The 27202-nt window shown below is 57.2% G+C and overlaps 1 protein-coding gene across 1 annotated transcript; it reads right to left on the reverse strand.

The window, feature by feature from the left end:
- Positions 1 to 8244: 8244 nt before the first annotated feature.
- On the reverse strand, positions 8245 to 12050 carry FGF19 (fibroblast growth factor 19). Its single transcript, XM_036427058.2, has 3 exons — positions 11740 to 12050; positions 11048 to 11151; positions 8245 to 8614 (listed from the first exon to the last, which is right to left on the reverse strand). Exons 1-3 carry the CDS (start codon positions 11978 to 11980, stop codon positions 8300 to 8302), a joined length of 660 nt encoding a protein of 219 aa, XP_036282951.1. The 5' UTR covers positions 11981 to 12050; the 3' UTR covers positions 8245 to 8299.
- Positions 12051 to 27202: the final 15152 nt, after the last annotated feature.

Genomic DNA, 27202 nt, shown 5'->3' on the forward strand with positions numbered 1-27202 from the left:
GACGGCGCGGCAACGGCGGGCAATGCGGACTGCAGTTATGTTATTGCAGCGACGAACGGCAGTGCTGACCGCGGCAACAGCGACCATCTCCGCAGCCACCTCACAGGCTCCAGGTCCGCTACCCCGTCCCGGAGGCCGCCAGCAGCCCGGCTCAGCCCGCAGCACCCCCTTCCCGCGTCTGCCTGTCCGTCTGCCTGTCCGTCTGCCTGTCCGTCTGCCTGTCAGTCTGCCTGTCCGTCTGCCTGTCCGTCTGCCTGTCACCTGCCTGTCCGTCTGCCTGTCCGTCTGCCTGTCCGTCTGCCTGTCCCCAGCCTGGCCGTGTCTCACTACTCTGACCGCCGAGACGTGATGTGCCTTTGAGGAAGTTTGCCAAGTGCGTCCCCCGCCTCCCGGGGGAGGGCGCGAGCTGAGGAACGTGGCGCTGCAGCCGCTGAGACGCCTCCCGCGGCCGGCGGGCGCGGTGGTCCCGGCAGCCCGCGGACGGACAGAGGGCTCCCGGCTCCGTTGCCGCCCCGATCCCTGCCCCTGGCCCAGGCGCCTGTGGGAGGCAACCAATCCGTGCTTGTCTCTGACATGGATGTTCCTCCGTTTCTCCCCTTCCCTTCACTCTCTCCAAACACCGAAGGAAAACGTGCTCCGGTGAGGACTCAGCGGCAGAAAGAGCAGCCCGGACGCCGGCGAGGAGGGCGGGACCGCGGAGTGTGCGTGGCGCTCGCGGAAGACGGGCTGTACCGGCCCCGCACACTCACCACTGACAGAAGCAGAGTGATGTCACGGAGCGCACCCCGCAGGAGCAGAGGAAGGCATCCGAGAACTGAGAACTGGTGGGTCCCACTCCAACCGCAGGCGGGCCTCTCTGACAAGCACCCCCATCTCTCCCCTATCCGCCCCCCCCCCCCCCGCCCCGACAGCCCTGCCGCGCAGCCCCAGGGGCCGATGGTGTTGGTGATGGTGGTGGTGGCGGTGGCAAAGATACCAAATCATTCCCTCATGTCTTTCATTTGTCCCATTCCTTCAGATAAAGTAATGTGCTACCAACATAAATAAACAAACAAATAAAAATAAATAGAACCAGCCGAAACCAGTTTGGCTCCGTGGATAGAGCATCAGCCTTCGGACTGAAAGGTCCCAGGTTCGATTCTGGTCAAGGGCATGTGCGTTGGTTGGGGCACATCCCCTGCAGGAGGCAGCTGATCGATGTTTCTCTCTCATCGATGTTTCTAACTCTCTATCCCTCTCTCTTCCACTCTGTAAAAAGTCAATAAAATACATATTTAAAAGAATTAAAAATAAACAAAACCAGAAGTATGTTAACGTTGTTAACGGGCTAACGGCGACTTTATCCAGATTCTTCCTTCCTGTTTTTCTGAGTGGCTCCTGTTTGTACAGGGAGTATGCGGCTCTCAGAGGAGCATGCAGAAGTCCGGTAAAAGATATTTTCTGGAAGATAAAATTAAATGGGCTTTGTATTATTTTGTTCTTACAATGCCTCTTCATTTTTAGTTGATTTGTTCTAATCCAACGAAAATCACAAAACATTTGGAATGTGGACAAAAGGGCAAACAAGCAAACAAAGCCGCTCATGGTTGCTAATTTTTTAGTTACTTTGTTTCCTTTGAGTTTTCACATAAAAATAATCTGGGAGGGAGGGGGGAGACAAAAGCGCCTATCCAGGTGTTCATATGGAAAATAATGCGGTGATTGATGAATAATAATACAAGAATAAACTCTGGAGCCACCCTTTTCAGGGTCCCTGCAGCGTGCCCTGAGCTTTGTTACTTTTGCCGTCATGAACTTCCGCTTCCCTTTTGTTAAAAAAAGAAAAGAAAAGAAAGAATAAACTGTATTTCCCATACTCTCAACGATTAAGCCTACTTTTGCCCCAACCGGTATGTATAATTTTATGCCCATTTAGAATTATATTACAAACACCTTTGAAATAAGGGAACTCTTATTACTATAAAACACATCCTTGGACCATACACCGTGTCCGCTGAGAGAAAGTGAAACACGCTCTCCTTGGGCTCAGGAAAACAGATATACACGGTGAAGGATAAAACTCCTGGTGTGAGAACCTGTGTCTTCAAACCTCAACGTGACGGACTCATTCGGACCCATTCGGGCGAGAGGGTGTCTATTAAAGCCCGAAGCCCGTTATATAATGAAGTGGATGTTCCCCTTGCGTTCGTTAAAAGGTTACCCCGTTTTGCTTATGTAGATATGTTTGCGTGATTAAAATTAAATGTGCATGGAAAGTCTGATGTCACAGAAAAGTTTCCCACATGGATCACCGTAATTTTAAAAATATTTGCCGAATAGGCCTAGGACCGTGGTCAGCAAACAGCGGCTCTCGTGAGCCACATGCGGCTCTTTGGCCCTGGAGGGTGGCTCTTGCACAAAATACCACGGCCTGGGTGAATTTATTTTGAAGAAATGGTGTTAGAAGAAGTTTAAGTTTACAAAATGTGGCTCTCCGAAGAAATTTCAATCGTTGTGCTGTTGATATTTGGTTCTGTGGACTCATGAGTTTGCCGACCACTGGGCTAGGAAATGCGTGCGTCCCACGCTCACCTCCAATCAGCAGATGGTTAGGCAGAAGGGCAGGCTCAGCACCCCCCGGAACAGCGGTGCCAAAGGCCCAAGGTCAAACATGGGCGTCCTGCTCGCATAACAAAAAACGACAGAAAGTCAGCCTGGCAACCCAGGACCAATTACTGCGCGATGCGGTAGGACCGCCTGCTGATCATTCGCCAAACCTTGTCTGCAAGGCTGACTCTTGGATTTAAGTATTAGACTGTCGTGGGTAGGTAGTATTTCTTTATGTTGGCGAAATTACTGGTGTTCCCCCTTCCCCCTCATGGCCTATTTACTAAAATGTGTTTAAAATAACAGTGAATTAACAACAACAACAACCCTGTTTCATTGTAAGCAAATCGTGGTTAAAAGCATTTTAAAATTAGCAGGGTGTTAATTTTTGCATATGACATACGGATTGGGAATGTGGCCGTGAAACCCCACGTCCCATAAATCGAGGTCCGCAAATTCCAGGGTTTCTGTACCGCCCGGTGGGAGTGGCTCGGTGGATGGAGCACGTTCCACGCATCACAGGTGGCCCGCTGATTCCCCAGCAGGGCACGTGCCTGGGCTGTGGGCTCCATCCCCAGTGTGGGGCGTGCAAGAGGCCGTTGATCAATGATTCTCTCTCACTGATGTTTCTATCTCTCCCTCCCTTTCCCTTCCTCTCTGAAATCAGTAAAAACATACATTAAAAAAGAGAGAGAGAGAACCCAGGTGGCAGGCGGTGGCACAGACACCCCGCCGCTGGGAGCCGGAGGGCCTGAGGCCAGCAGCGCTGTTTGCCCGCAGCCCCCAGTGCTCCCCATGGAGAGGTAGGCGTTTCTTTGTAGAGCGCTAAGTCCTTTTGACCAAAACGGGACCGGAGCTGGGTGTGCGTCCCTCGGTGTGTACCCTGTTTCCCCGAAAATAAGACAGTGTCGCCTATTAATTTTTGCTCCCAAAGATGCGCTAGGTCTTATTTTCAGGGGATGTCTTATTTTTCCATGAAGAAGAATACGGTACACATTTATTGTTAAATGAAAATAAAGGAAATTTATGACCCGTCTACGGTACGCTAGTACGGTAGTTGTCAACACAAACCAGACAAACTGTGAATCCTACAGTATCAAGAATTTACTCATTTATTCAATGACAATCATGTCATCATCTTCTGGAACATCCTCATAACAATCCGATTCCTGAATTTCCTGGTGAATTTCTTGTGACTCCATTTCTTTCAGAATCGGTGGACCAGATCTCTCATGTTTAGCAATAGCATTCTGAGACGGAGCCTGTGGGGCCTTATTTTTTTTGGGTGGGGGATGCCTTATATTTCACTCAGAAGGAAACCTGTAAGTAGGTCTTATTTTCGGAGGATGTCTTATTTTTGGGGAAACACGGCAGCTGAGGAAGTGGAAGGGCAGAGCAGCGGGCCATGACCGTCTGGTCTGGCTGCCTTCCTCCCGTCCACCTCGGAGAGGGAGCAGAGGCAGGACCCAGCTCTGCGGCGTCCCCGACCCCTGGGCAGAGGCTCTGAAGGGTTCCCACGTGGGGGACATCCCTTCCTTTCTTCAGTGGCCTCAGCTGGGGACCCTCAGTGTCTGCCTTCCCAGAGCTGTGCCCCCCTCTGGGCTACCCTTTCCCTCTGGGGCCCTCCCCCAACCCCTCCCCCCCCTCCCATCCTACAGGAGCTCTCTCCTCTCCCCTGCTGGGCTCCTTCTCGGGCCAGACCAGTGGAGTGTTGCCACTTCCTCCTTCTGCCCTGAATACCACCTCCCCAGTGAGAGGGCCACATCCAGAGGCCTGTCTGGGGCTCTCGCTAGTCCAGCACGGAACCCCCATGGGGTCCCCGCCCAAGGAAGTACCCTCATCACGTGGTGGGAGGGGCCGGACCAGCAGACCGGCTTCTTGGGCTCCCGAGAGGTGGGCTCACCATGTGGGATTGCTCTCAGGCCTCCGTCGGCCCGTCTGTGAAACGGGAGGGTGAGTATCCTGGAATATACGAGTAAATATTATAAACACAGTACATTCCTGAGACACTGAATGTCAGGCTGCAGAGGGGTGGCACCAGCCTTCCTCCCCCTTCTCCCTCCTCCAGAGTCCTGTATCCCAGGTTCTGTGGCCTCCTGGGTAGCTTGTCTGCCAAAGTGGGTGGGTGATCAACCATCGGATGAGCCCACACACCAGGCTGGGTGGGACCATGCCCAGAGCCGCCTCCTGCCAGAGCGGGGCCCCTGCCACCGGAGAGTGCCAATATGCTTTGAACCGCCTCCTGCCCTGCTCACCCGCCATCGCCATCGATCTCTGCTCCTGGCCATCCCCTCCTTGCTGCTCTTCTGAGGGTGCTAGAACATTCTTCCAGCAAACCTTCGTTTCCCCACTCGGTGGTAATAATGATGATAAGGACTCGCTGTGAGTCAGAGCCTTCTCTTAGGTTATCACTTTAACTCTTAAAAACAGGCCCCCAAGATGGAATTCACCAACATGACTCACCGAGGCTCTGGGCCGGCTCCTGGCTCCTGAGGGGCAATTGTTATAGCCAGTGCTGGGACTGACTGCCCCAGGCTGCTTGCCAGCCACGGTCTGGTCCAGCCGCCCAGCCTCTGCCTACCCAGCTCGTTAGAGGCGGGTGCAGCTGAGCCCCTCGCTACCCCGTCCTCTCCCATCACTTACCCATGATGTGGCTCTAAAGCTAGGGCTGCCGGAGCAAACACAGGACACCAGCTCAATTTGAATTTCAGATGAGCAATGGGTAATTTTTTTCTGTTAGTAGGTCGCAAAAATTGCATGGGAAATATTTATACTAAAAAAAAATGCATTGCTTATTTGAAATTCAAATGTAATGGGGGTCTGCCATGTTTGCTAAGTTTGACAACAATACTTAGGGCTGGGGAGGGAGTCGCAGCTAGGGGCCAAGGCCAACTTCCCAAGAGGAGCGGAGGCGTAGCAGTGCCTCCCCCACTAACTGGTCAACCCACCCATCTCAGCTTCCAAGGGTGGTGCGAGCAACCAGAGGCTTAAGGGAAGCAACCCAACTTGCTTTATCTAATTGATGGATGAGTGGGTAAAGAAGTGCCCTAACTGGTTTGGCTCAGGGGATAGAGCTTTGGCCTGTGGACTAAAGCAGTGTTTTTCAACATTTTTGGGCAAAGGCACACTTGTTTCATGAAAAAAATCACGAGGCACACCACCATTAGAAAATGTTAAAAAATTTAACTCTGTGCCTATATTGACTATATATAAAGTAATTCTCTTGAATAGGAATCAAATAAACACAAAGAAAGTATTTTATAATTACTTTATTATGAAATATTAAGTAAACAAAATAGTGAAAAATTATAAAATTCTTGTCTTGTCTGCACCTACGGCACACCAGGCAACATCTCGCGGCACACTAGTGTGCCGCGGAACAGCGGTTGAAAAACGCTGGACTAAAGGGTCCCAGGTTCGATTCCAGTCAAGGGCATGTACCTTGGTTTCGGGCACATCCCCAGTGGGGGATGTGCAGGAGGCAGCTGATCGATGATTCTCTCTCATCGATGTTTCTAACTCTCTATCCCTCTCCCTTCCTCTCTGTAAAAAGATCAATAAAATATATTTTTTTTAAAAATGGTGGAGGGGGGAAGAAATGAGGAACCTTTGTAATAATATGAACAATAAAGATTGATTTTAAAAATTTTGAAAAAAAAGAAGAAGAAGAGGTGGTACATATATACAACAGAATATTAGTCAGCTATAAAAAGAACGAAATCTTGCTATCTGCAACAACACAGGCGGACCTAGCTGGGGTGCTGAGTGAAATAAGTCAGACAAAGACAAACGCTGTATGGTTTCACTTATATGTGGAATCTAAAGAACACAGTAAATGAAAAAGCAAAATAGAAACAGGCTCACGGTCATATCATCGACGCAAAGAGCAAACTGATGGTTGCCAGATGGGGCGGGGGTGGGGTGCTGGGGGGCTGGGTGAGAAAGGGGATGGGAGTTAGGAGAACCAATTGCCAGCTATATAACCATCACAAGGCTGTGGAGCACAGCAGGGCAAACGCAGTCAATCATATTGCAATAACTACGTGCGGCGTCAGGTGGGCACTAGATTTATCATCTCATAAATTAAATGTCTAACTATGCTGTACACCTGAAACCAACATAAAATATTTAAGTTTCCTTTTTAAAAATATGTGTGCATTGACTTTGGAGAGAAAATCATGGATGTGAGAAACATCAGTCTGTTGCCTCCCTAACAGACTCCGGCCAGATATGAAACCCGACGCCCAGGGTGTCTGGGGGAATCGAACCGGCGACCCTTCGGTGCACAGGATCATGCTCCAACCAACCGAGCCGCGAGAGCCAGGGCCCAATACGAAATATTGAATAGCAACTATAATGAAAAAGAAAGCTTGCAGAAGGCAGTGTCGAGTCCTGGACGCAGCAAAACCACGGCACCCCCACCTCCTCCCCATTCGTCTCCCTCCTCCAACATTCCGGTTGGTAACAATGCACTGCTTGATACAAACTCACTTTAATGTAAAAAAACAAACAAACAAACAAACAAAAAACTCAAATTCACGTACACACATAAATACAATTTGGGGGTATAAATAAACAAGGGAACGAAGATGTGCCTGTTGAATGAAATAAATTAGTCGTAAATATCACGTTGGCAACTCAGTGCTGGAAAAGCTCGGCGTCCTTGCTGCTTTCACAGGCTCCTGGCGAGATGCGGGGCCTTCGAGTGGACGCGGGTGTACCTAAGGTGGAAGCTACTCCGTCCACGCGGAGTGGCGGGCGGCCGGAGTGGCTCGGTGCCGCCGGAGCTAACGGGCCGGGAAACGGACGCAGCTTTGGGCGCCTGCTCTTTTTCAGGGCAAAATCCACAGCGCTCAGGTCCGAGGCAGAGCCCCAACGTGATGGGAGAGCTGAGGGTGGTGGTGGTGGTGGGACAGCTGAGGAAGAGGGAGGGTCCATCGCAAAGGCCCTCCTGTGAAACTCATTCCCTGATCAGATCAGAGGAAACCCGTCGCTGTGGCACGGAGGAGCCCAGGGGACGGTGCCTCAGAGCTGACGGCAGAATGGCAGGTCTTAGCGGGGGAGCGAGGGGGGTGGGGGACCCGAACAAGTACTCTGGGTGTGTGCAAGAGAGGGCCGGGGGGAGTGGGCGAACAAAGGAGTCTGGCAGGTTCTCCATCCCAGAATCAGCCCGTGTGGGGCGTTCTCAAGTTCTCCCCCGCTGGAGGGGAGCCCCAGAAGCCTTCCGGGCCGCGCCTGCACCCAGTTAATTCTGTCCCGCGGGACAGACCCATTCTCACGTGTGGTGGGACCCTTTCCGCTAACACTCAGAGCTGACCACGCTTCCCCTAGCGGTCCCTGCCGGAGGGAGGCGATGGTGCTAGAATCTACGGGGAACTTCAGCCTGGCTCCAGCACGCCCCCGAAGATAACGAGTTCCGGTCAGTGGGGGTGTCGGTGGAGGTATTCAAATAGAACTGGGGCGGCACGTGGGGAGCAAGGACCAAATTCGGGGTAGGGAGCTGGGATAGCATCTAGGAGGGGGGGGGTACACTTTTAGGATCATACAAGTCTACCTCTAGAAACGGGCGCAGCCAAGGTCAAACGGTCTATGTACACATTCTACATGTTTCTTCCTACCGCTACATATATTATTTGCAGAAGCACGGCCAGCCGGCCAAGGCCACTCTGCAAGCACCCCAGGCCTCGGGGGCCCGGCCTGGGAGGAGGCCCGGTTATTTCTGGAAGCTGGGGCTCTTCACCAGCCGCAGGCTGCTGGCAATCCCGAAAGGGTCCATGCTGTCGGTTTCCAGGGGCGAGGAAAAGGCGCCCGGCTCCCCGGGGCCCTCGCGGCGCTGGGGCTCGGCGGGGCTGCTGGGCAGCATGGGCAGGAAGTGGGACATGGGCAGGAAGCCCCGGGGTTTGAACAGCTGCCTCTGCCGGGCGCTGCTCAGGGAGACGGGCAGCTGGTGCTTCTGGGACCGGTACACGTTGTAGCCGTCGGGGCGGATCTCCTCCTCAAAGGCACAGTCCTCGGGCGAGAACTGAGGCTGCGGAGAAAGCAGAGGACCGTGAGGTCCGGCGGGCACCCCGGCCGGCTCCCCATCGGTCCTGTGTGAGCGAGCGGCCCCAGGCCATAAAGCAGGACACGAAATACAAGGGCACTTCGAGTACCTATTTTTATAGGGAGATGTAGGCTCACTACATTTCGGTATACATTTGTAGCATTTTTATCACTTCATGTAATTTTATCCATTTTTTTATTTTTCAGTTGCAGAGGGCATAACCATATATTCGTTTCGGGTGTAAGTGCAGCATTCATCTGGCTCCGTGACGTTTATGTTACGTGTATGTCACAAACATTAAGCGTATATGCTAATAGGTACTGTATATAGCTTTACATCTTTACTTTGTATACCTTCGTAATTTACAACCTGCAAACACACACACACACTGATAGATTGCATTATTACTCAACATCTGTATATACTTTGCATTGACCCCTCACATTTTCCATGCCATGTCACTTTTTAAACTTAGTCATGTTCTGAGGCATGCTATCCCTCTACAGTAAATACTCAATACATGTAAGTAGGCTCCCTCGCAGCCCACAGGCACGCCGGGAGACACTGCCGAGCTGTGATGCTTCAGGATCCGTCTTTTAATTAAGAATCACACACGCTCTGACCTGGGACCCAGATTACAGACTAGTCCCCATTTAGACTCGAGGTCCGTAGGCCTTTTTGTCTGGTGCCCCTGGGAGAGCCACCAGCCCCCTCCAGTTCCATCCAGGCAGCCTGCCAGGATCCTCAAGATAAAGACACCCCCCTCCCCCCAGGCCTAGGGCAGCGTCTGCACCCCGCAGGGGGTGGGGTGGCCGGAAATGTGCGGAGAGGGGGGGAGGGGAGGGAAGAGGGAGGGACACCAGGGCCAGGGCCCAGACCATTCATAGTTGATTGAGAGGTGTCAGTGGGCAGGGCAGGTTCTGCCTCCAACTCCAACTCGTGTCATTACCCCTTTGGGACCCAGAAGGGCTGGGCAGTAAACAACCCCAGGAGGCACCCAGTCTCATTTCTGCCCGAGCCTACAAAGGTCGTTGAACTGCAGGTGGGTGATCGCTGTGCTGATAAAGGCCCTGATAAGGCCCGCAGCGGCCCAGGCGCGGGGATAAAGCCACCAGACGGCCAGGAGCGGTAAATACAAATAGATAAATAAAACCAGGGGAGTGAAACCAAACGAGGGGCTGCAGGAAGTTTACAGCGGGAGAAGTTAGCATCTCACTTTTCCAGACAAATGAAAAGATTCCACGTTTCTAGGAGAAAGTGGAATGTCTTTTTTTTTTTTTTTTTAATCCTCAATTTTTGCTAAACTATGCCCATGGGATCAAGAGGCAGACTGGATTTTTTAGGTGGGACCCCTCCCCCCACAATCTCCTTTTGGATGAGGAGAATGGTAGGTGACACCCACCAGCTCCAGCAGGCCCTCCTGCCATTCTCTGACCCCCCCCCCCCAACCCCATCCCCCAAGTTGTAACTCAGGGTTTGAGTGGCTCGGGGTGTCGGCTTTCAGCAAGCACATCACCTCCTTTCTTTGCTTCCGTTCGTGTCCTTTTCACTCAGGACGCGCGGCCATAAAACCCGGCACAGGGCTCGGGATTCATGGGCGACACAAGCCTCGAAGCCACAGCCCCATTCCGGGGAACTGAAAAGAGGAGTGCTGCCCCGGAGGGGGCTGGGCGGGCAGGGGAGCCCTCCCCGAGGCGCAGGCCCCGCCCCTGAGCCGCCGGCGGAGCCCCCAGGCCCACACACAGACTCCGCAGGGCGCGGGGGAGGGGGCTCCCTTTGAACTCGCAGTCTTTGTTCGGGCACTTCCTGCCCCGGGGCTCGCGGGCAGCGGGGCCATCCCACCCCTAACGGTGCGCCGGACTCCGGGATGGACCCGAGGGGGAGGACGCACGGAACATTCCTGGGGGAGGGGGGGGGCTGCAAAACATTTTTCTTGTAGATAAAAAATTAATTTTAAAAAAAGTATCCCCAATCCTAAATGTCACTTTCCCCTGAGTTGTCAGGAGAGTGACCTTTTGTAAAAGATCCGAATTTTATTTTTAAAATTTTCTGCGGGAAGCGGAGGTGGTCCGATTCGAGGGCCACCCGAGAGCAGGCCCAGCCTGGTGGGTTTTCCTGTTGAATCACAGACAGCCAAGGGACAGGCCGGCCTCTGGCTCCACTGGACGTACAAAGGGGGCTTTGACCCATTCTCCCGCCGCTGGGCCGCTGGCCGGGACCCCAAACTTCCACCGAGAGGCGCCGGACGGTCACTGGATCCGGCCCTTGCAGCCAGACAGCCCCCCCCTCCCCGGGCGCTGCGGGCCCGGAGCGGGAGGAAGCCAGGAGCCCTGGCTCTGGCCCAGCGCCCCTCCCCTGCCCCGCTGGCCCGCTGGCCCCCAGCCAAGCGCCTCCCGCCCGCCCGCGGGCGGCACCTACCAGCCCCAGCATCCTGCCGTCGGCCCCCATGCAGAGGTACAGGCCGCTGTGCACGCCCTTGATGGCCACTTTCCGCAAGGCGACGGCCCGGATTTCCATCAGACCTGGGGCGAGAGAAGCAGGAGCCGCAGCCGGGGCCCCGGGGACCCACCATGGGTGCCTGTGGTGGGTGCCCGTGCCCTGGCCCCCTCTCCCTCACCTCCCTCCCCTTTCCCTCACCTCCCCCCCCCCCCCGCTATTGGGGGGCCCAGGGCGGGAGGGGAACACCGAGATGCCAAGTCCTGGGATTCCCACGAGGGAAGGGTCTGTAGGAGTCAAAGGGGGTGGTCAGGGGAGGGCAACCGATGGACGTGCCCCCTCCCCCAGTCCCCATGCTGTCGAAGGGACCCAAGGAGGGTACAGGGCGAAGATGTGCCAAAACCTGGTGGTATCGGGAGTGGGCAGCCCGCGGGAGGAGGAGGAGGTGAAGGATGTAAGGGACCCTGGGCAGCAGGAGGGGGGCCCTGGGCAGGAGGGAGACCCCGGGCAGGAGAGGGACCCCAGGTAGGAAGAGGGGACCCCGGGCAGGAGGGGGGGGGCCTGGGCAGGAGGAGGGGGGCCCTGGGCAGGAGGAGGGGGACCCCGGGCAGGAGGAGGAGGGCCCCGGGCGGGAGGAGGGGGACCCTGGCAGGAGGGGACCGGCGGGCACTCACTGTGCGCGCTCCGGCCCCGCGCGCAGTCCACGGCGCCGGCGGCGCGGACGCGCAGGAAGCAGCTGGCCGGGCCGTGCGGGCCGGAGGTGTACAGGTGGCGCAGGCGGACGGACTCGCCCCAGCCGTAGTGCACGTGCGGCCCGGCGTCCGAGAGGCCCAGGGGCGCCCCGGCCGAGGCCAGCCAGAGGCCGGCCAGCACCAGGGCGCGGGCCACGCCGCGTCGGCTCCACGCGCTCTGCATGGCACCTCCTTCGGGCTCCGGGGCGCGGTTCCTGGCGGGTGCGGGGTGCGGGAGGAGGCGGGTGTCCGCGGGGCGCTCCGGCTGGCTGTGCGCTCGGGGTGCGCTGCTCCGGGCCAGCCGCCTTATATAGCGCGTCTCACCCTCCCGGCGGGTGGGTGCCCCTGACACCCGAGCATTTCTTATCGGGATTGCATCAGGCCCCCGCCCCCCAACACACCCACTCACACTCCGCCTCCGGCCCCAGCCCCAGCCCCAGCCCCCTCCCGGGGCCGGCCCGGCGATCCCGCCCAGGTCGCCGGATGGATCCGGGGGCGGGGGAGGCCCCGATTCAGCGTTCGGAGGAGCTCCTCCCCGCGGGTCGGTGGCGGGGTGGGCGGTCGGGTCGCTGGACTGGGCGAGTTTGATTTTCTAAAAAAGCCATCAAGGGGGTGACGGGTCCCCGCCCCCCGGCTGCGGCTCCCCAGAAAATGCTAGCTGGGGGCGGGGGCGGGAACGCCGGGACTAGAGACTGTGGGGCACTGAGCTTTGCATCGCTCGCCCCCCTGTTCGGAGGAGAAACGTTGCCTCGCTTCAGGGCCCTCTCCCCTTAGGGGCCCCATTCGCTCCCTCCCGCGACGGCGCCGACCCCCCCAGCCCGGCGCGGGGGCTGGAAAGCCGCGCGCAGCAGCGTTTCCCCTGCGGCTCGGACCCGCTCACATCCCCCCAGCTCGCGTTCTCCAGATCCTCGCCCCTCCTCCACCCGGGCCCCCTTGACTTCATAACCATAAATTGTACCCCGACGGGGGGGCGGGGCCGGGCTCGAACCCCGCCCTCCCGAGAACAATAGGGCGCCGCGCGCGGGAGCCGCTAGGTGGCGCTTCCGCCCGGGTTTCGGCTCTGCCGGCCGCGCTCGCGGGCGGTGTTGCAGGGGCTTCTGGGGCTGGGGCTGGGGCTGGGGTTGGGGGGGGCTGGCAAGCTCTGAGTGAGAAGCTGACTTACGGCTCAGGCCCGGGCGCTGGCGGAAAGCGGGGGGCCGGGGGTCCCCTCGGTTTCTGTCGTTGGTGGGTGCAGTCCGGGGGCCCCTGAGCACAGCGCGGATGGAGAGCTCGGGGAGCCCCTGACCTGGGGCAGCGGAGCCGCGGCCACGCCGCCGGGGTGGGGGCCGGCCCCGGGTGGGGGTGGACCGGGGGGCCACGCCGTGACGTGGCTCCTGCAAACCGGAGGCCTTCCCTCAGGGTGCTCTGAGCATCCTTAGGGAAGGGGTCCTCCCCGGGGGGCTTTGGCTCAACAGGGATCCTTTCTCCTTTTCCCTCCAGCCCTTCTCCACCGCAGCCCCGGGGTGTGGGGCCCTGGCTCGGCGCAAAGGCGAAAGGCGGCGGCGGAGACTCTGGAAGGGAACCCGGCGCCCGGCCTGATGAATTTCAATGAGCCAAGGCCACGTTCACACCTCAGCCAGCCTGTGACTGGCATTAATGACGGGGCACGCCCCACATGTCACCAGGAGCGTCTTTTACAAAAAAAAAAAAAAAAAAAAAAAAAAAAAAGACACGTCATCTCCCAGGCCTTCGGGAGCGGGGACCCCCACGGCCGTGGTCTGGTTCAGAAAGCCTCGCGGCTTCTGTGCAATCCCATTACTTCCCCCCTGTGGCTCTAAATCGAAGGCGGCTCCCATTAGAGCTAATTGCCCTCCCCTGCCGCTCCCGCGTTTAAAGATCCTGGATGAATGCGGGGGCCTGGCGAGGATGTCAAGGTCTGCACGGGGACGTGTCCCCATCAGGCTGGGGGAAGCCTCTGGCTCCACCCCCATCTGCGGCCCCTCTCCCCTGCCCCCCACTCCCCATATGGTGGGGAAAGAGCGTCCCCCGCCCCCCAGGCCTTGATCTGGGAGCTCAGAAGGATGGCAGAGGAGGCAGCCTCCTCTTCTGTTACAAGCACGTTATGGGTGTTTACAAGCTTAACCCTCTACATACAGGAACCCCCCATGACATCTTGTCCCCCTTCTTCCTCCCCATGGGAGAGTGACCCCAGGATGCACCCCATGTTAAGCGGCGGACCTGTCATTTGAGCCCAGGCGGACGGGCTCAGGCCGTGTGGGCTCGCGTGGGCTCTGGGGTCAGACCCCGGGCCGCACAGATCCGCCCCTGGGCAAGCTATGGACCTGCTGGGCCCGTTGCCTCCTCGTGCCTGTTTACAGCCTGGTGCTGGGGTCCTCTGGCAGAGTGGACATGAGGTGCCCGGAGTGTGGTTCGTGAAGAGTGATGATCGAAACCGGTGTGGCTCAGTGGATAGAGCGTCAGCCTGCGGACTGAAAGGTCCCAGGTTTGATTCCGGTCAAGGGCACGTACCTTGGTTGCGGGCACATCCCCAGTAGGGAGTGTGCAGGAAGGCAGCTGATCGATGATTCTTTCTCATCGATGTTTCTCTCTTATCGATGTTTCTAATTCTCTATCCCTCTCTCTTCCTCTCTGTAAAAAATCAATATATATATATATATATATATATATATATATATATATATATTTATTTATTTATTTATTTATTTATTTTTTTTAAGAGTGATGGCTGTCCCCCAAAGCTCTGTCTGGAGAACCAGGCATTTCACAGTCACAGCAAGTGCTCAGAGTTTATTAAAATATATTTTATTGATTTTGTACAGAGAGGAAGGGAGGGAGATAGAGAGGTAGGAACATCGATGAGAGAAAGTCATCAATCAGCTGCCTCTTGCACCCCCCCCCCCCTGGGGATATGCCTGAAACCAAGGTACATCCATTGACCAGAATCGAACCCAGGACCCTTCAGTCTCCAGGCTGACGCTCTATCCATTAAGCCAAACTGGTTTCGGCAAGTGCTCAGACTTAGAGGCTCAATCCCAGTTACGCATGAGGAAACGGAGGCTGAGGCACCAGCAAGGGTTTGCACTCCTGTGGGCTGCCAGGGGGAGTCTGGGCCGGCTTGTGGGTGCCCCTGGTCCGGGTGGCTGAAGTCAAGAAGGGCAGAGACAAGGCATCAGTAGCCAGCAGGGGGCGCTGCGGCTAAGGCTGTCCAGGTGAGAGCTGCCAAGTTGAAGGTGAGGGGCAGTTCCCCAAACTTCCTAAGCTCACATCCCCCTGCGGCCCCCAGGGTGCTGGGTTGGGCTGGTTCTTCTTTTTTCAGACTGCCCTTGATGTGGTCCTGGTGCTGAGCCAGCTGACTCACCTGGTGAAATTTCACTCGCCGAGTGGAGTGGGCAATGCCAGCCAGCTCCCGTCCCAGTCATCCCAGCTGCCCCTTCAGACCAGGCCCGGTCCCCCTCAGGCGCAGGTGGCCAGAAGGGCTGGGCTTGTGGCTTTGTTCTGGTTTTGGTGTGAGCTGGGCTCCTTCAGCCAGCCTGGTCAGGATTGCTCCTGGGGATGGTGGCGAATGAGCCTGTCATTGTTTCTGGCCCTCGTCCAGCAGTGAAGAAAGCGTAGCTCAGCTTCCCTTCCAGTCCTGGCATTAGGAAGAGAATCGCCTTTCTTTCCACTCTATGGTTGGAAATTTACATGACAGAGTCCAACGCGCCTTCTTAAGCACTTCCCCACACCCCGCCCAGCCCCCGGCCCCACCCATGGCTGAGAGGTACTCTGTAACTGCAGAAGCTCCCGGTGCTGGTGGAAATCTTCATCAGAACAAGCAGAGCTGCCCTGGCGAACTGGGGGCTGTGGAGTCCTGGGGGAGGGGACAAGCCGCCCACCGGCCCGGACAGCGATGGGTCCGTGGCAGAGTGGGAAAGGACAATTCCTCTGAGCCTCTGTTTCCTTATTCGTGAAAGAGCAAAGAAGGTACCTAATTCTCAGGGTTAACGTGAGAATTAGAAAAGGTTACCAATGGAAAGGTCAAAATTTGTCTTAAACAGGTCACATCTCCTTTCTTTCTTTTTTCTTTTCTTTTTAAATCAGTTTTTAGAGAGAGAGGAAGGGACAGAGAGAGAGAGAGAGAAACATTGATGTGGAGAGGGAACATGGACCGGCTGCCTCCTGCAATGTCCCCTACCAGGGATCAAGCCAACCTGACCAACCAGCAACCTCAGTGCACAGGACGACACTCAAGCCACTGAGCCACACCGGCCAGGATAAGAGATCAATGATATAGAGACCACCTGGCATACCGAGATGTGTAGCAGAGAAGTAGCTATTCATTTAAAGGCCGTCTTCGCCACACTTCTTCTTTTTTAAATTTTATTGATTTTTTACAGAGAGGAAGGGAAAGGGATAAAGAGTTAGAAACATCGATGAGAGAGAATCATCAATCAGCTGCCTCCTGCACACCCACCACCGGGGATGTGCCCGCAACCAAGGTACATGCCCCTGACCAGAATTGAACCTGGGACTCTTCAGTCCGCAGGCAGACGCTCTATCCACTGAACCACACTGGTGTCAGCATTTGCCACACTTCTTATTTTTATTTTATTTTTTTGCTGCAAAAAAGCTTTATTGTTTCAGTCCAATGCATGGGAGAGGGCTCCAGGGCGGTTAAAAGAATGGCTAGTAGTTTTGGGAAGAGGCTCAGGTAAAAGCCAGAGACACCAGGGGAATGCAGAGGGGCTTCTGGGCTCCAAAGGCTCCTTCCTAGTCGTGCTGGAGGGTGAACCTTTCGAAGAGAGACCCGCCCAGCCCAGCCCCGGAGCCGGCAGCCTGCGGAGGTCAGTCAGGTGTCGCCCATCTTCTTGATGAGTTTCCCTCCTCGTCCAGGAAGTGGTTCTCCAGGAAGTCGCAGAGACGAGGGTCTGTGGGTAGAACCTGGAGCCTGCAGCTCCCAAAGGGTTCAGGCTTCTCTCCAAGGCCAGGGCGGCCTCCATGGTGTCCTGAGTTCTGCCCACTCATCTGGGGAAGGTTTCCGCGCGCACGTCCTGGATGCGGAGGTGGCCGCCACGCTTATTTTGCAATGTTAAGAGACACTCAGCACCCTCGAGCTTCTCCTCTGCCATCTCCTCTGCCATCTCCTCTGCCATCTCCTCTGCCATCTCCTCTGCCATCTCCTCTGCCATCTCCTCTGCCATCTCCTCTGTTATCTCCTCTGCCATCTCCTCTGCCATCTCCTCTGCCATCTCCTCTGTTATCTTCTCTGCCATCTCCTCTGCCATCTTCTCTGCCATCTTCTCTGTTATCTCCTCTGCATATCCTCCTCTTTTATCTCCTCTGCCATCTCCCTCTGCCATCTCTCTGCCATCTCCTATGTTATCTCCTCTGCCATCTCCTCTGCCATCTCCTCTGCCATCTCCTCTGCCATCTCCTCTGTTATCTCCTCTGCCATCTCCTCTGCCATCTCCTCTGCCATCTCCTCTGCCATCTCCTCTGTTATCTTCTCTGCCATCTCCTCTGCCATCTCCTCTGCCATCTCCTCTGTTATCTCCTCTGTTATCTCCTCTGCCATCTCCTCTGCCATCTCCTCTGCCATCTCCTCTGTTATCCTGCATCTCCTCTGCATCTCCTCCTGCCATCTCCTCTGCTCTCCTCTGCAATCCTCCTCTGGCCACTCCTCTGTGATCCCTCCTCTGCCATCTCCTCCTGCCATCTCCTCGCCATCTCCCCCTGTGATCTCCTCTTCCTGCCATCTCCTCTGCCTCTCCTCTGCCATCTCCACTGTATCTCCTCTGGGCCATCTCCTCTGCCACTCCTACTCCATCTCGCTGTTATCCTCCCCTGTTGTATCTCCTCTGCCATCTCCTCTGCCATCTCCTCTGCCATCTCCTCTGTTATCTCCTCTGTTATCTCCTCTGCCATCTCCTCTGCCATCTTCTCTGTTATCTCCTCTGCCATCTTCTCTGCCATCTCGTGGAAGAAGTGGACACTCCCTCCAGAGCCACGTCCTCAGGGTGGAGATAGCAGCCCAGAGAGAGGAGGTGGGAGGCCGCAGAGGCAGGCTGGCCAGGCGGCTGACCACAGCCTCCACCTCGGTGGAGTCACTGTGACAAATTTGGGAGCTCATGGCTGTTGGGCAGTAAGGAGTGAAGGTAGAAAAACATCCGGTGTGCTGACTGGTCCCAGAGGTGGTTCTGAAGGCGGTGACTGGATGAGTCGCAGGAGAGCGGTCGGAGGATGGAAGTAGGGATGTTCCTGGGTCAGTTCCATCCAAACACTGTTGAAGCAAGAGGCGGATCCGGGACCTCTGAGGGCACTGCCTTATTTTTGTTTTTTAAGATGCAAAAAAAAAAACACCTGTCCACTCTCTCACCTATCCTCTCTCTCTCCTGTCCGCCCTCACACCTGTCTGCCCTCTCACTTGTCCGCTCTCTCTCCTGTCCACTCTCACACCTGTCCGCTCTCACACCTGTCCACTCTCACACCTGTCCGCTCTCACACCTGTCCACTCTCACACCTGTCTGCTCTCTCACCTGTCTGCTCTCTCACCTGTCTGCTCTCACGCCTCTCTGCTCTCTCACCTGTCTGCTCTCTCGCCTGTCCGCTCTCACACCTGTCCGCTCTCTCACCTGTTCTCTCTCCTGTCCGCATTCACACCTGTCCTCTCTCTCTCCTGTCTGCCCTCACACCTGACCACTCTCTCACCTCTCCGCTCTCTCACCTGTCCGCTCTCTCACCTGTCCACTCTCACACCTGTCCTCTCTCTCTCTTGTCTGCTCTCTCACCTGTCCACTCTGAGAGTGGGAATCTCTGGCCCCATAGTCTCTTTCCCAGGTAGGTCCGGTCTACCTGCTGGCCGGGGCAGGTGTGGCCTTCCTCCTGAATTCAGGAAAAGACCCTGTTTCTGTCTGTCCTAAGGGCCGCTGGCCTTCCTCAGACTCCTCTGTCCAGTCTGGGACTGTGTTTAAGGCGCAGCCACCAGCAGTGGCCCGTGTGGCTTAGGACCTGGGAGTGGAGGCCTTTTGCTGCCAGTTGGGCCCCCCACGATCCCCCCCTGCAACCTGAGAGCCATTGCTGGCCCAGCTCCCCCTGTTGGGCAGTACCGGGGTGTGTGTGTGTGTGTGTGTGTGTGTGTGTGTGTGTCCCCGGGTGACTCCAGTAAGACAGCGAGTGAGGTCCCCCTTCTAAGTGTGGCCGGTCCAGTCGGCTTTACTCCCAGCACACCTGTCGCCGTCTCTCAGGGGAGTGAATGGGAGGGCAGAGAGGATGTGGCTTCCTTTGTCCCACTGACCACGACGGCTGTAAAGCGATGACATGCAATTTGTTCAAGTCCCCTGGGCCTGTGTCTGTAAGCTCCGTGGTGGGGTGTGGAGATCTTGGTCACCACTGTGCCCAGCACAGCCCTGTAATTGACAGAGGAGAGAGAAGAGAGGGAAGGAGGAGGCAGGACAAACCTGTCCTTGGCCTGGAGGCTCCAGCCCAGCCTTCCTGGCAGGTCAGGGACACCAGAGGCATTTAAACACACGCACCAGCTCAGTTCCGGTGAGGGTTCTCACCATCCCTACCACAGTCCTTCCAAGCGCCTGACCCAGTCTCCCCGTCTAGGGAACAGGACAGGTTGGCTCAGAGGGTGGTGTGAGAACGGAGGGGCTGCAGCAATGGCTGGAGGCTCCGGGGGCCCTGGGTGAGCCAGGCCAACAGGATCTGGGCACCTCTGGAGGGTGGGCCCCCTGAACCCCGACCAAGACCTCTCAGTGGGGTTAGCCTGTGCTGGGGGGAGTCTCCCTGAAGCCCCGTCCAGAACTGCTCTGGACCATTTCCTCACCATCTACAGGACCGAGACTGTGCTGGACCTATGGGTACCCAGCTCCATTCTACAGATGGGGAGACTGAGGCACAGGGACAATCAGCAGGAAAGGTAGAGGGGCTCCCGGCCCCTGTGCCTCCTCTCACTCTCCACTCTCTCCCCTTCTCTTCAACTGCCCAGGACCCTTTGGTCCAGTGCATAGCACCTGCCCCATTCTGGCATCTGTTCCCTCCCCACCCCATCCTTCCGTAAGCCCTGTCTTATGCGGGGCCCCTGATCACAAACCAGGAAACTGATCAACAAAGCTCCTTCTTCTTCTTCTTCTTCTTCTTCTTCTTCTTCTTCGTCGTCGTCGTCTTCATACTCTGTGGCCATTGTAATTTCTTTATCATTAAGATGATTGAATTTAAAAAATATATTTTTTATTGATTTTTTTTACAGAGAGGAAGGGAGAGTAACAGAGAATCAGAAACATCGATGGGAGAGAAACATCGATCAGCTGCTTCCTGCACACCCCCCACTGGGAATGTGCCGGCAACCAAAGTGCATGCCCTTGACCGGAATCGAACCCGGGACCTTTCAGTCCGCAGGCCGACGCTCTATCCACTGAGCCAAACTGGTCAGGGCTGATCAACAAAGCTTCTGAGGACCAGTGTCTCCCAGGCCCCCTCCCAGAAGCACCGGCATCAAGGATGAACCCTCAGGGAGGCAATTCCAGCCCTGGTGGGTGGCTGGGAGCCGGGTCTGGGAGCGAGCAGGGCGTGTGCACACACATTGCATCTCCAGCTCCCAGTGGCCTTGCTCCACAAACCAGGACTCCGAGGCTCAGGGGCCAGGGGGCATCCCACGCAGGTCAATGTCAGACCCAGGAGCAGCACGCGTTCCCGCAGCCCCTCCACTGTGAAGGCGGTTCCCCCTCTCCCTCCCCTTGCAAGAACCACAGGGGGCGGCCCCCAATTTGTCCCCTGCCCATTAACAGCCCAGCTCTGAGCCATACTGGGCGTCAAGGCATTAGAGCGGAGAGATGCCACCTTTTGGACACCCACCCTCATTCTTATTCAATCCCGCCCTCCTCCCCGGCCCCTCCGAGTGTGAGCTGACAAACATCTGTCCCGTAAATCAAAGAGCTGCGCCTGCACTCGCGGGGTTGGCGGGCCTCTGAGAATTTCACGGTGCCCCCGGGAGAAGGCACCCTGGGAGCTGCGGGGGCATTTGAAGAGTTAGAAGCCTCCTTGGCCAAGGCAGAGGGGCCCCGGGCAGCTGCGGGCCGGGTGGCTGGGCAGGAGGCGGCTCCATCGGAGGGCAGTGCCTCTGATCCTAAGGGAGTGCGGGAAGGGTCCTGTCTAGGTAACGGGTGAGGGGGTCGGGGGAGAAGGGTTTCAACCAAGGGGTGGGTGGGGAGGGAACAGATGCCGTCCAGTCCCAGCACAGCAGAAAGAAGGCCTTTATTATTTTTAAAAAATATATACTTTATTGATTTTTTTACAGAGAGGAAGAGAGAGGGATAGAGAGAGAGTTAGAAACATCGATGAGAGAGAAACATCAATCACTTGCCTCCTGCACCCCTCCCCCACCCCCCCACTAGGGATGTGCCAGCAACCAAGGTACATGCCCTTGACCGGAATCGAACCTGGGACCTTCCAGTCCGCAGGCCGACGCGCTATCCACTGAGCCACACCGGTTTCGGCGGGAGGCCTTTATTTGTGTGCTCCCTTACTCCGCGTGCTTCACTGCACATGGCTCTCGGGGCAGGGACCTCTCGGCATCTGCCCTCTAATGTCATGTTGTGAGCATGACATTAGAGGGCAGATGCCGAGTGCACCGGATACCCCTGCTTCTCCGGTGCACGGCCCCACGCGCAGTGGACGCATGGTAGTGGCCCAGGAAGTACTTGTGGCAGAAATGAAGCGTGTGGGGGGGGGAGGGGGCGGGCGGTGCGGGATGGTGAAGAAGGAGACGGGGAAGCTTGGCGGAGCTCCAGGCAGGCCCAGCATCCCCAAGGACCCGGGGGTAAGCTGCCTGGACATTGTGTCCCAGCCCAGCGTGCTCTCCTGCCATGGAGAGAGTGGGAGGAGCGGGGGTGAGGCTCAGACTCCCGTGTTCACTGCGGAGCAGATGTCCCCCCCGGGACCAGTCTGTTCTGAGCAGCTCTGTCCTGTAGCCCCACGCCGCCATGGGTACAAGGGAAGGCACCGGGGCACAGTCACCCCGTGGAATATTAGACAGCAGGGAAAAGCGGGTGACCGAGAGGTTCACACGTCGACGCGAGCAAATTAACCACCGTAGGAAGGGGACGAGGCGAGGCGCAGAGAGGGGCTCCGTGGCGTTCCTGAGGCGGCGGGTGCAGGGAAAGCGAGGCAGAACAGCGGTTCCTCCGGGAGTGCACTGGCGGCTGGGCCGGGGCCCACGCGTCTTCGTGGTAAAATCACCGGTGAGAGGGCACTCTCTCCCACAGAGGGAGGGGGCGCACACCCCCGGGGAGGCTCCACCCAGCAGCACTGTTCTCTCTGGAAGGTGAGAGTCTGTGTAATTGCCACTTGCATGTTAATAAAATCATAACCATTCACAGAGCCGGAGCACTCGGCATCTGCCCTCTAATGTCATGCTCACAACAGTTTTAAAAAGCGGTTTTTATTACCCCCTTTTCACACCTGAAGAGCCTGGAAAAAAAACAAAAACCCTCTATGTAGGAGGAAGGAGGCAGTGAAGCCTGTGGCCGGCCGGGCGGGGCTCCAGGTGGCAGGACCTGGGCGTCCCTCCTGCCCCCACCTGGGTGCCAAATGGTGGCCACCAGGGCTTCAGCCGTCCCTGGGGGGCCTGCTCCTTTCCCTGGTGCTAGAAGCAGGTTGTAAAGCACTTTGGGGCCAATTGGTACCAGGGTAGGGAATTGCACCCTCGAGATGGTTCGTGACCCATAAATTGCCCCAGGTGAGAGGCAGCTGGGAGGCCGGGCACAATGGCGGCCAGTTCACTGGGGGCTGCAGCTCTCAGAGGTGTGGCATTCCACAGGGATGGCTCTGGGCTTGGGGCTCCGGCTGGGGGAGGGCCTTGAGGTGCCGCAGCCTGAGCGCTGTGGCCCCGAACCTCCAGGATGGGCCCTTCTTGGGTGCTGGAGCCGCAGCAAGGCGGCTGAGATTCACACATCAGAGCCCACAGCCAGCACCTGCCCTCCCAGGTGCGGTGAGCCAGCGGGAGCATTTCGTTGTTGCTGCAGAGGGGACCAAGCCAGCCCCGCGGACACCTGCTGGGTGGACAGAAACCGGCCGGCCTGCTTGCTGAGGCATAGAAGGAACCCCACAAGCTTGCGTTCTGATGGGGAAACTGAGGCCCAGGGAGCAGGCCTGGCTCGCCCAAGGCCGTATCCATGCTGTGGTTAAGTGGGGCTGCCCCTCCTCCACCGGGACCAGCTGGGCACGACCCGCCTGGCTATGCGATCGAGGCTGACCTGCCCGGACTGGTGCCCGGACCCTTCACTAGCGTGTGTGCGCTCCTCACTTCCATCAGGCCCTCAGCGGCTGTGACCTCATGATAGGACTGTGAGAGCGATGTGGCGGGCAGACCCCTGAGCCCACGGGGCTCTCCAGCCACTGTGCCGCCCACCTGTAGCGAGAACACGACAGCACTGGGGGCAAGGGGCTGCCCTCGTTTCTCAGACAAGGAGACCGAGGGTGCAAACTTGTCCAGGTCCAGGTAGCTGGGGAGAGGCGGCTCCTGCCAGCCGAGCCTCACGCCCATGGCAGAGGGCATCCCGGGCACGTGCAGAGATGGGTGTCTGTGTGCGCGGGGCTGATGCCTGCAGGGGTGCAAGCGGAAACGGTGCCCGGCAGACTGCTGGCCACGTGGGACGTTCTGGAAGCTGCAGGCTCCTGCGGGCCCCTGCACATGGCAGCACACACCCCGATGACCCCGCTGTCAGTACCGGGGCCTCAGGTCTGATCGCCAGGGGCAGGGGTAAGAGCCAAAGGTCAGAGGTTGCCCAGGCACCCGTGCCAGGCCAGAGGGCTGACCTTTAAGTGACCAACTCGGAGGACCCGGGGACCCGACGAGAGGCTGCAGCCCCCTGGCTGCCATCTGAAATGCTGCTTGCGGGGGTGATCCTAATCGCCCCTAATTTAGGGGCCAAATGGCCAATTAAGGGACCATTTGAGAGTCAGAGAAGCAGAAGATGAGCCGGAGAGACAGATGAAGCCGAGCCGAAGTGCCGCGGCAGAGCTGGTCAGGGGCTCAGCTCGGACCACGCAGACCCTCCTGCATGCATTGGGGTCCCGGGGGCAGGAGCCACGTGGTGCTGACCCATCTGGCCTCGCCTGGCACCGGGCTTTGCACACAGTGTGTGCGCTGGGTGCCTCCTGAGTGAATGAACGAATGAGTGAATGAGTGAGTGAAGAATGAATGAATGAACGAATGGGTGAATGAAAGGCAAGAGAGAGATAGGCTTGGTTTTAGAGGGAGTAGACCTGTCCCAGCTCTGCCACTCCGTAGCTGGGTGACCCAGAGCGGTCCCCACCCCAGGACATAGGACTTCCGCTACTAAGACCAGGGTGAGCTAGTCTCCCTATTGGTGACACTGCCATTGAGGCTCATTGCTCTCCCGTCACCATCCAGGGGTCAGAGCCCTGCCCAGGGCTGGGCCTGAGTGTTCTGGAAACATCTGCCTCCACACAGGGAGGAACACCCTCCGTCCATCCCTGTCCACAGAGAGGACCCCTCCGGAAACACTGGAACCACAGCGTGACCCAGGGTCCACCACCCCCACTCCCCACCCCCGTCACTGCCTGTGATCAGCCTGTGTCCCAAGAGCTTGGGGACCAGAGGTGGACCTTTCAGCCCTGCCTGACTCCCGAGCTGTCAGCGGCTCTGCTGCCTTAGTGTCTGGTCCTTTTCTCTCTGCTTGAATGTGTTTTGGGCTGAAAGTCATTTGCTTTCTAGGCTAATTCAGTTATCCCCTGGGGGCTTCCTCCTGTCCCCCAAGGCCACTCACCATTACCATCCATTACCATAAAGACCCTCTTCAAAGGGCAGGCCTCCCACCCCCACCCCCACCCCCAGGCCTGTCCGTTAGTGCAGGCCTGAGACACACACACACACACACACACACACACACACACACACACACACCCTGCAGGCAGCAGTAAATGTTAAACGAAGGCTGGAGTGTCAGACACCTGATGCCTGATAATTGGGGCCTGGGGTGTGTCCTCTGAATCTTCCTAGCAACAGTAATCTGTGCCCACGTCACAGATAAGGAAGCTGAGGCTCGGAGAAGTGAGAGGACCTGCCCAGGTCGCCTGAGAGTGAATGGAAGCCACCTGGTCCGGGAGCAGGTCTGGGTCCCCCTGACTCCACCACGAGACCATGAGACTTGTGTCAGGTGTGTGCCCAGCACATCAGCCTCGGAGCCGTCCAGGGGGCTCGGCTCGGGCTCATGGCTCGCTGGCCGGGTCTGTCAGCCCAAGCATCTCCCTCTCTCCTCAGCTCCAAAGGGAGGGGGTGCAGAGTGTGAGAAGAGGCTGTGAAGTGTATGTGTATGTGTGTGTGTGTGTGTGTGTGTGTGTGTGTGTGTGTGTGTGTAGGGGGAGAACAAGGGAAGGGGGATGACCAGACCTGTCAGAGGCTGGGCCACCGCCCAGGCAGGTCATCTGAGCACTGGGCAGAGCCCTGACTTTAGTGGAGGACCGGGGGTGTCCGGGCCCCACCCATGGGTCCCCACCCCCTCCAGGCTCTGGGCAGGGGATCAGGGGACCTTCTGAGACATTCTCAGCGGAGTGACACCCTGACCCTGGTGCCCACTGAACGCTGTGCAGACATCAAACCCACCAGCGACAGGAAGAGAAAGGAAAGCCGAGCCTCTGCTCCGGGGCCCCGAGGCCACCCTCTGCTGCGGCCGGCCTGCTGGGGTGGGGCGCGGGGAAGAAGAATGAGGACTTTCATAGATTCCCGGGCGGCTGCAGACGCAGGGCAGGAATGCACAAGACGGTGACCTTTCGCAGGAGAAATTCTCCCTTCCCGCCGCCCCAGGCTCTGCTGCTCTCCCAGCCTTTTCCTGGGGTTTCCCTGGAGCCACTTCCTCTTCCTCCAGCTGGAATGTCTGGGAGGAGAGGCCTCTGATGGGGGACTCCTGGGCTGGGGCACATCCTGGGGACCCTCCCAGGTCTCCCTCCTTGGAGATGAGCCTCGAGGCGTCCGGGGGCAGCGCTCCCGGGGATGGGCCTGTGTACTTGTACTTGAACGGTGAGAGGGGGAGATTCCAACTTTACTTAACGGGGGTCCAGGGCAGGGCGAAATCACAGCTTCTCTGATTCCTTGACCAAACTTTCGGGGTGTTCACGGGCTGGCTGACATTCCAGTGGTCTCTCACTCCGTGACAAACCGTTCCAAGTCCCGGGGTTCCCCCTGATTGGACAAACTCAGGTCACGTGTCATCTCTAAATCAATCGGGGTGGCCAGGGGAATGGGACACCGTGGTTGGCCAGGCCTAGGTCACATGAACTCAGGTCCCAGTTGCCTTGGTAGCAATCCCATGTGCACACCGGCACCTGTGCACATGTTGACCGCATGCACGTGTGCATACCAGGGGAGCACAGAGACACTCAGGGGCACTGTTGTCAGGCCCTGGTGCCAAGGTGTCTCAGATCTTGGGGCCTTTCGCCTGGTACAGCTCCAGTCTTCAGGCGGAGCTCCAACGGGCAGGGACAAGGCCTCCCGGGTGCCTGCTGACGAGGGCCCAGGGCCAGCCAGCAGGCCTGCAGTAATGAACTCCGTGACCCCAGGACAAGGGGAGGAAGAGGCTGGCCCTACGTGGCCCTCTGAGGGAGACACATCAGGACATGGAGAAGCGTTAGACAAACCAAATTACAGCCCCACTGCAGGAGGCTGGACTCAAAGGCAGTTCTGCAGAGCAAAGCCTCTGCTAGTGTCCAGTGTCCCCAAGAACATCCTGGTCTTCTTAGGCACTATGGTAACCGGCCTCCGAGATGGTCCCCAGTGACCCCATTTCCTGAGATCTGTGCCCTTGTAATGTCTCCTTCCACATCGAAGCACATTAACCTGGGTGACCAGCAGAACATGGCAGGAGGGACAGTGTATGACTCTCAAGGCGTGGCTGCTCCAGCCTTGTTCCCTCTCTCCGACCACGCTCTCTGGGGGAAGTGGGCGCCATGTTGTGAGGCCACCTTAGTAGCCACACGGAAAGGTCCACACGCTGACAGCCAGGTGGGCGAACCACCTCGGAGGCACAGCCTCCAGCCACAGCCGGGTCTTCAGATGAGACCGCAGGCCCAGCCGATGGTGAGGCTCCCTCTTCTCATGAGGCCTGGAGCCAGAAATAGCTCAGCTTTCCCCACATTCCGAAGCAGAGCTCCTGTTCACAGGTGAACAGGTGACAGCCTTGGGACAGTTTGCCATGCAGCATAAATAACTAACAGACACTCTATTTACTGAACACCTACTATGTGCAGAATGCTGTACATCCTGACATAGTGTCATCATCACGGAGGCCCCGGAGGTGAAAGTAATGGTCCCCATTTCATAGATGAAGAGACTGAGGTTCAGAGAGAAGTAGCGACTTGTCAAAGGCCCGCAGCCAGGCAGAGGCATGGAGCTACACTGCAAACCCAA

The sequence above is a fragment of the Pipistrellus kuhlii genome, unplaced genomic scaffold, assembly GCF_014108245.1.
Source record: "Pipistrellus kuhlii isolate mPipKuh1 unplaced genomic scaffold, mPipKuh1.p scaffold_m20_p_9, whole genome shotgun sequence".
Taxonomy (NCBI): Eukaryota; Metazoa; Chordata; class Mammalia; order Chiroptera; family Vespertilionidae; genus Pipistrellus; species Pipistrellus kuhlii.

What these genes read in the sequence shown, in the direction of transcription:
- FGF19 (XM_036427058.2), bottom strand. Translation starts at nt 11,980, where the DNA reads ATGCAGAGCGCGTGGAGCCGACGCGGCGTGGCCCGCGCCCTGGTGCTG. An exon ending in GCGGGGCCGGAGCGCGCACA is followed by an intron (nt 11,152 to 11,739) that starts GTGAGTGCCCGC and finishes CTCTCGCCCCAG; the next exon opens with GTCTGATGGAAATCCGGGCC. An exon ending in ACGGCAGGATGCTGGGGCTG is followed by an intron (nt 8,615 to 11,047) that starts GTAGGTGCCGCC and finishes CTTTCTCCGCAG; the next exon opens with CCTCAGTTCTCGCCCGAGGA.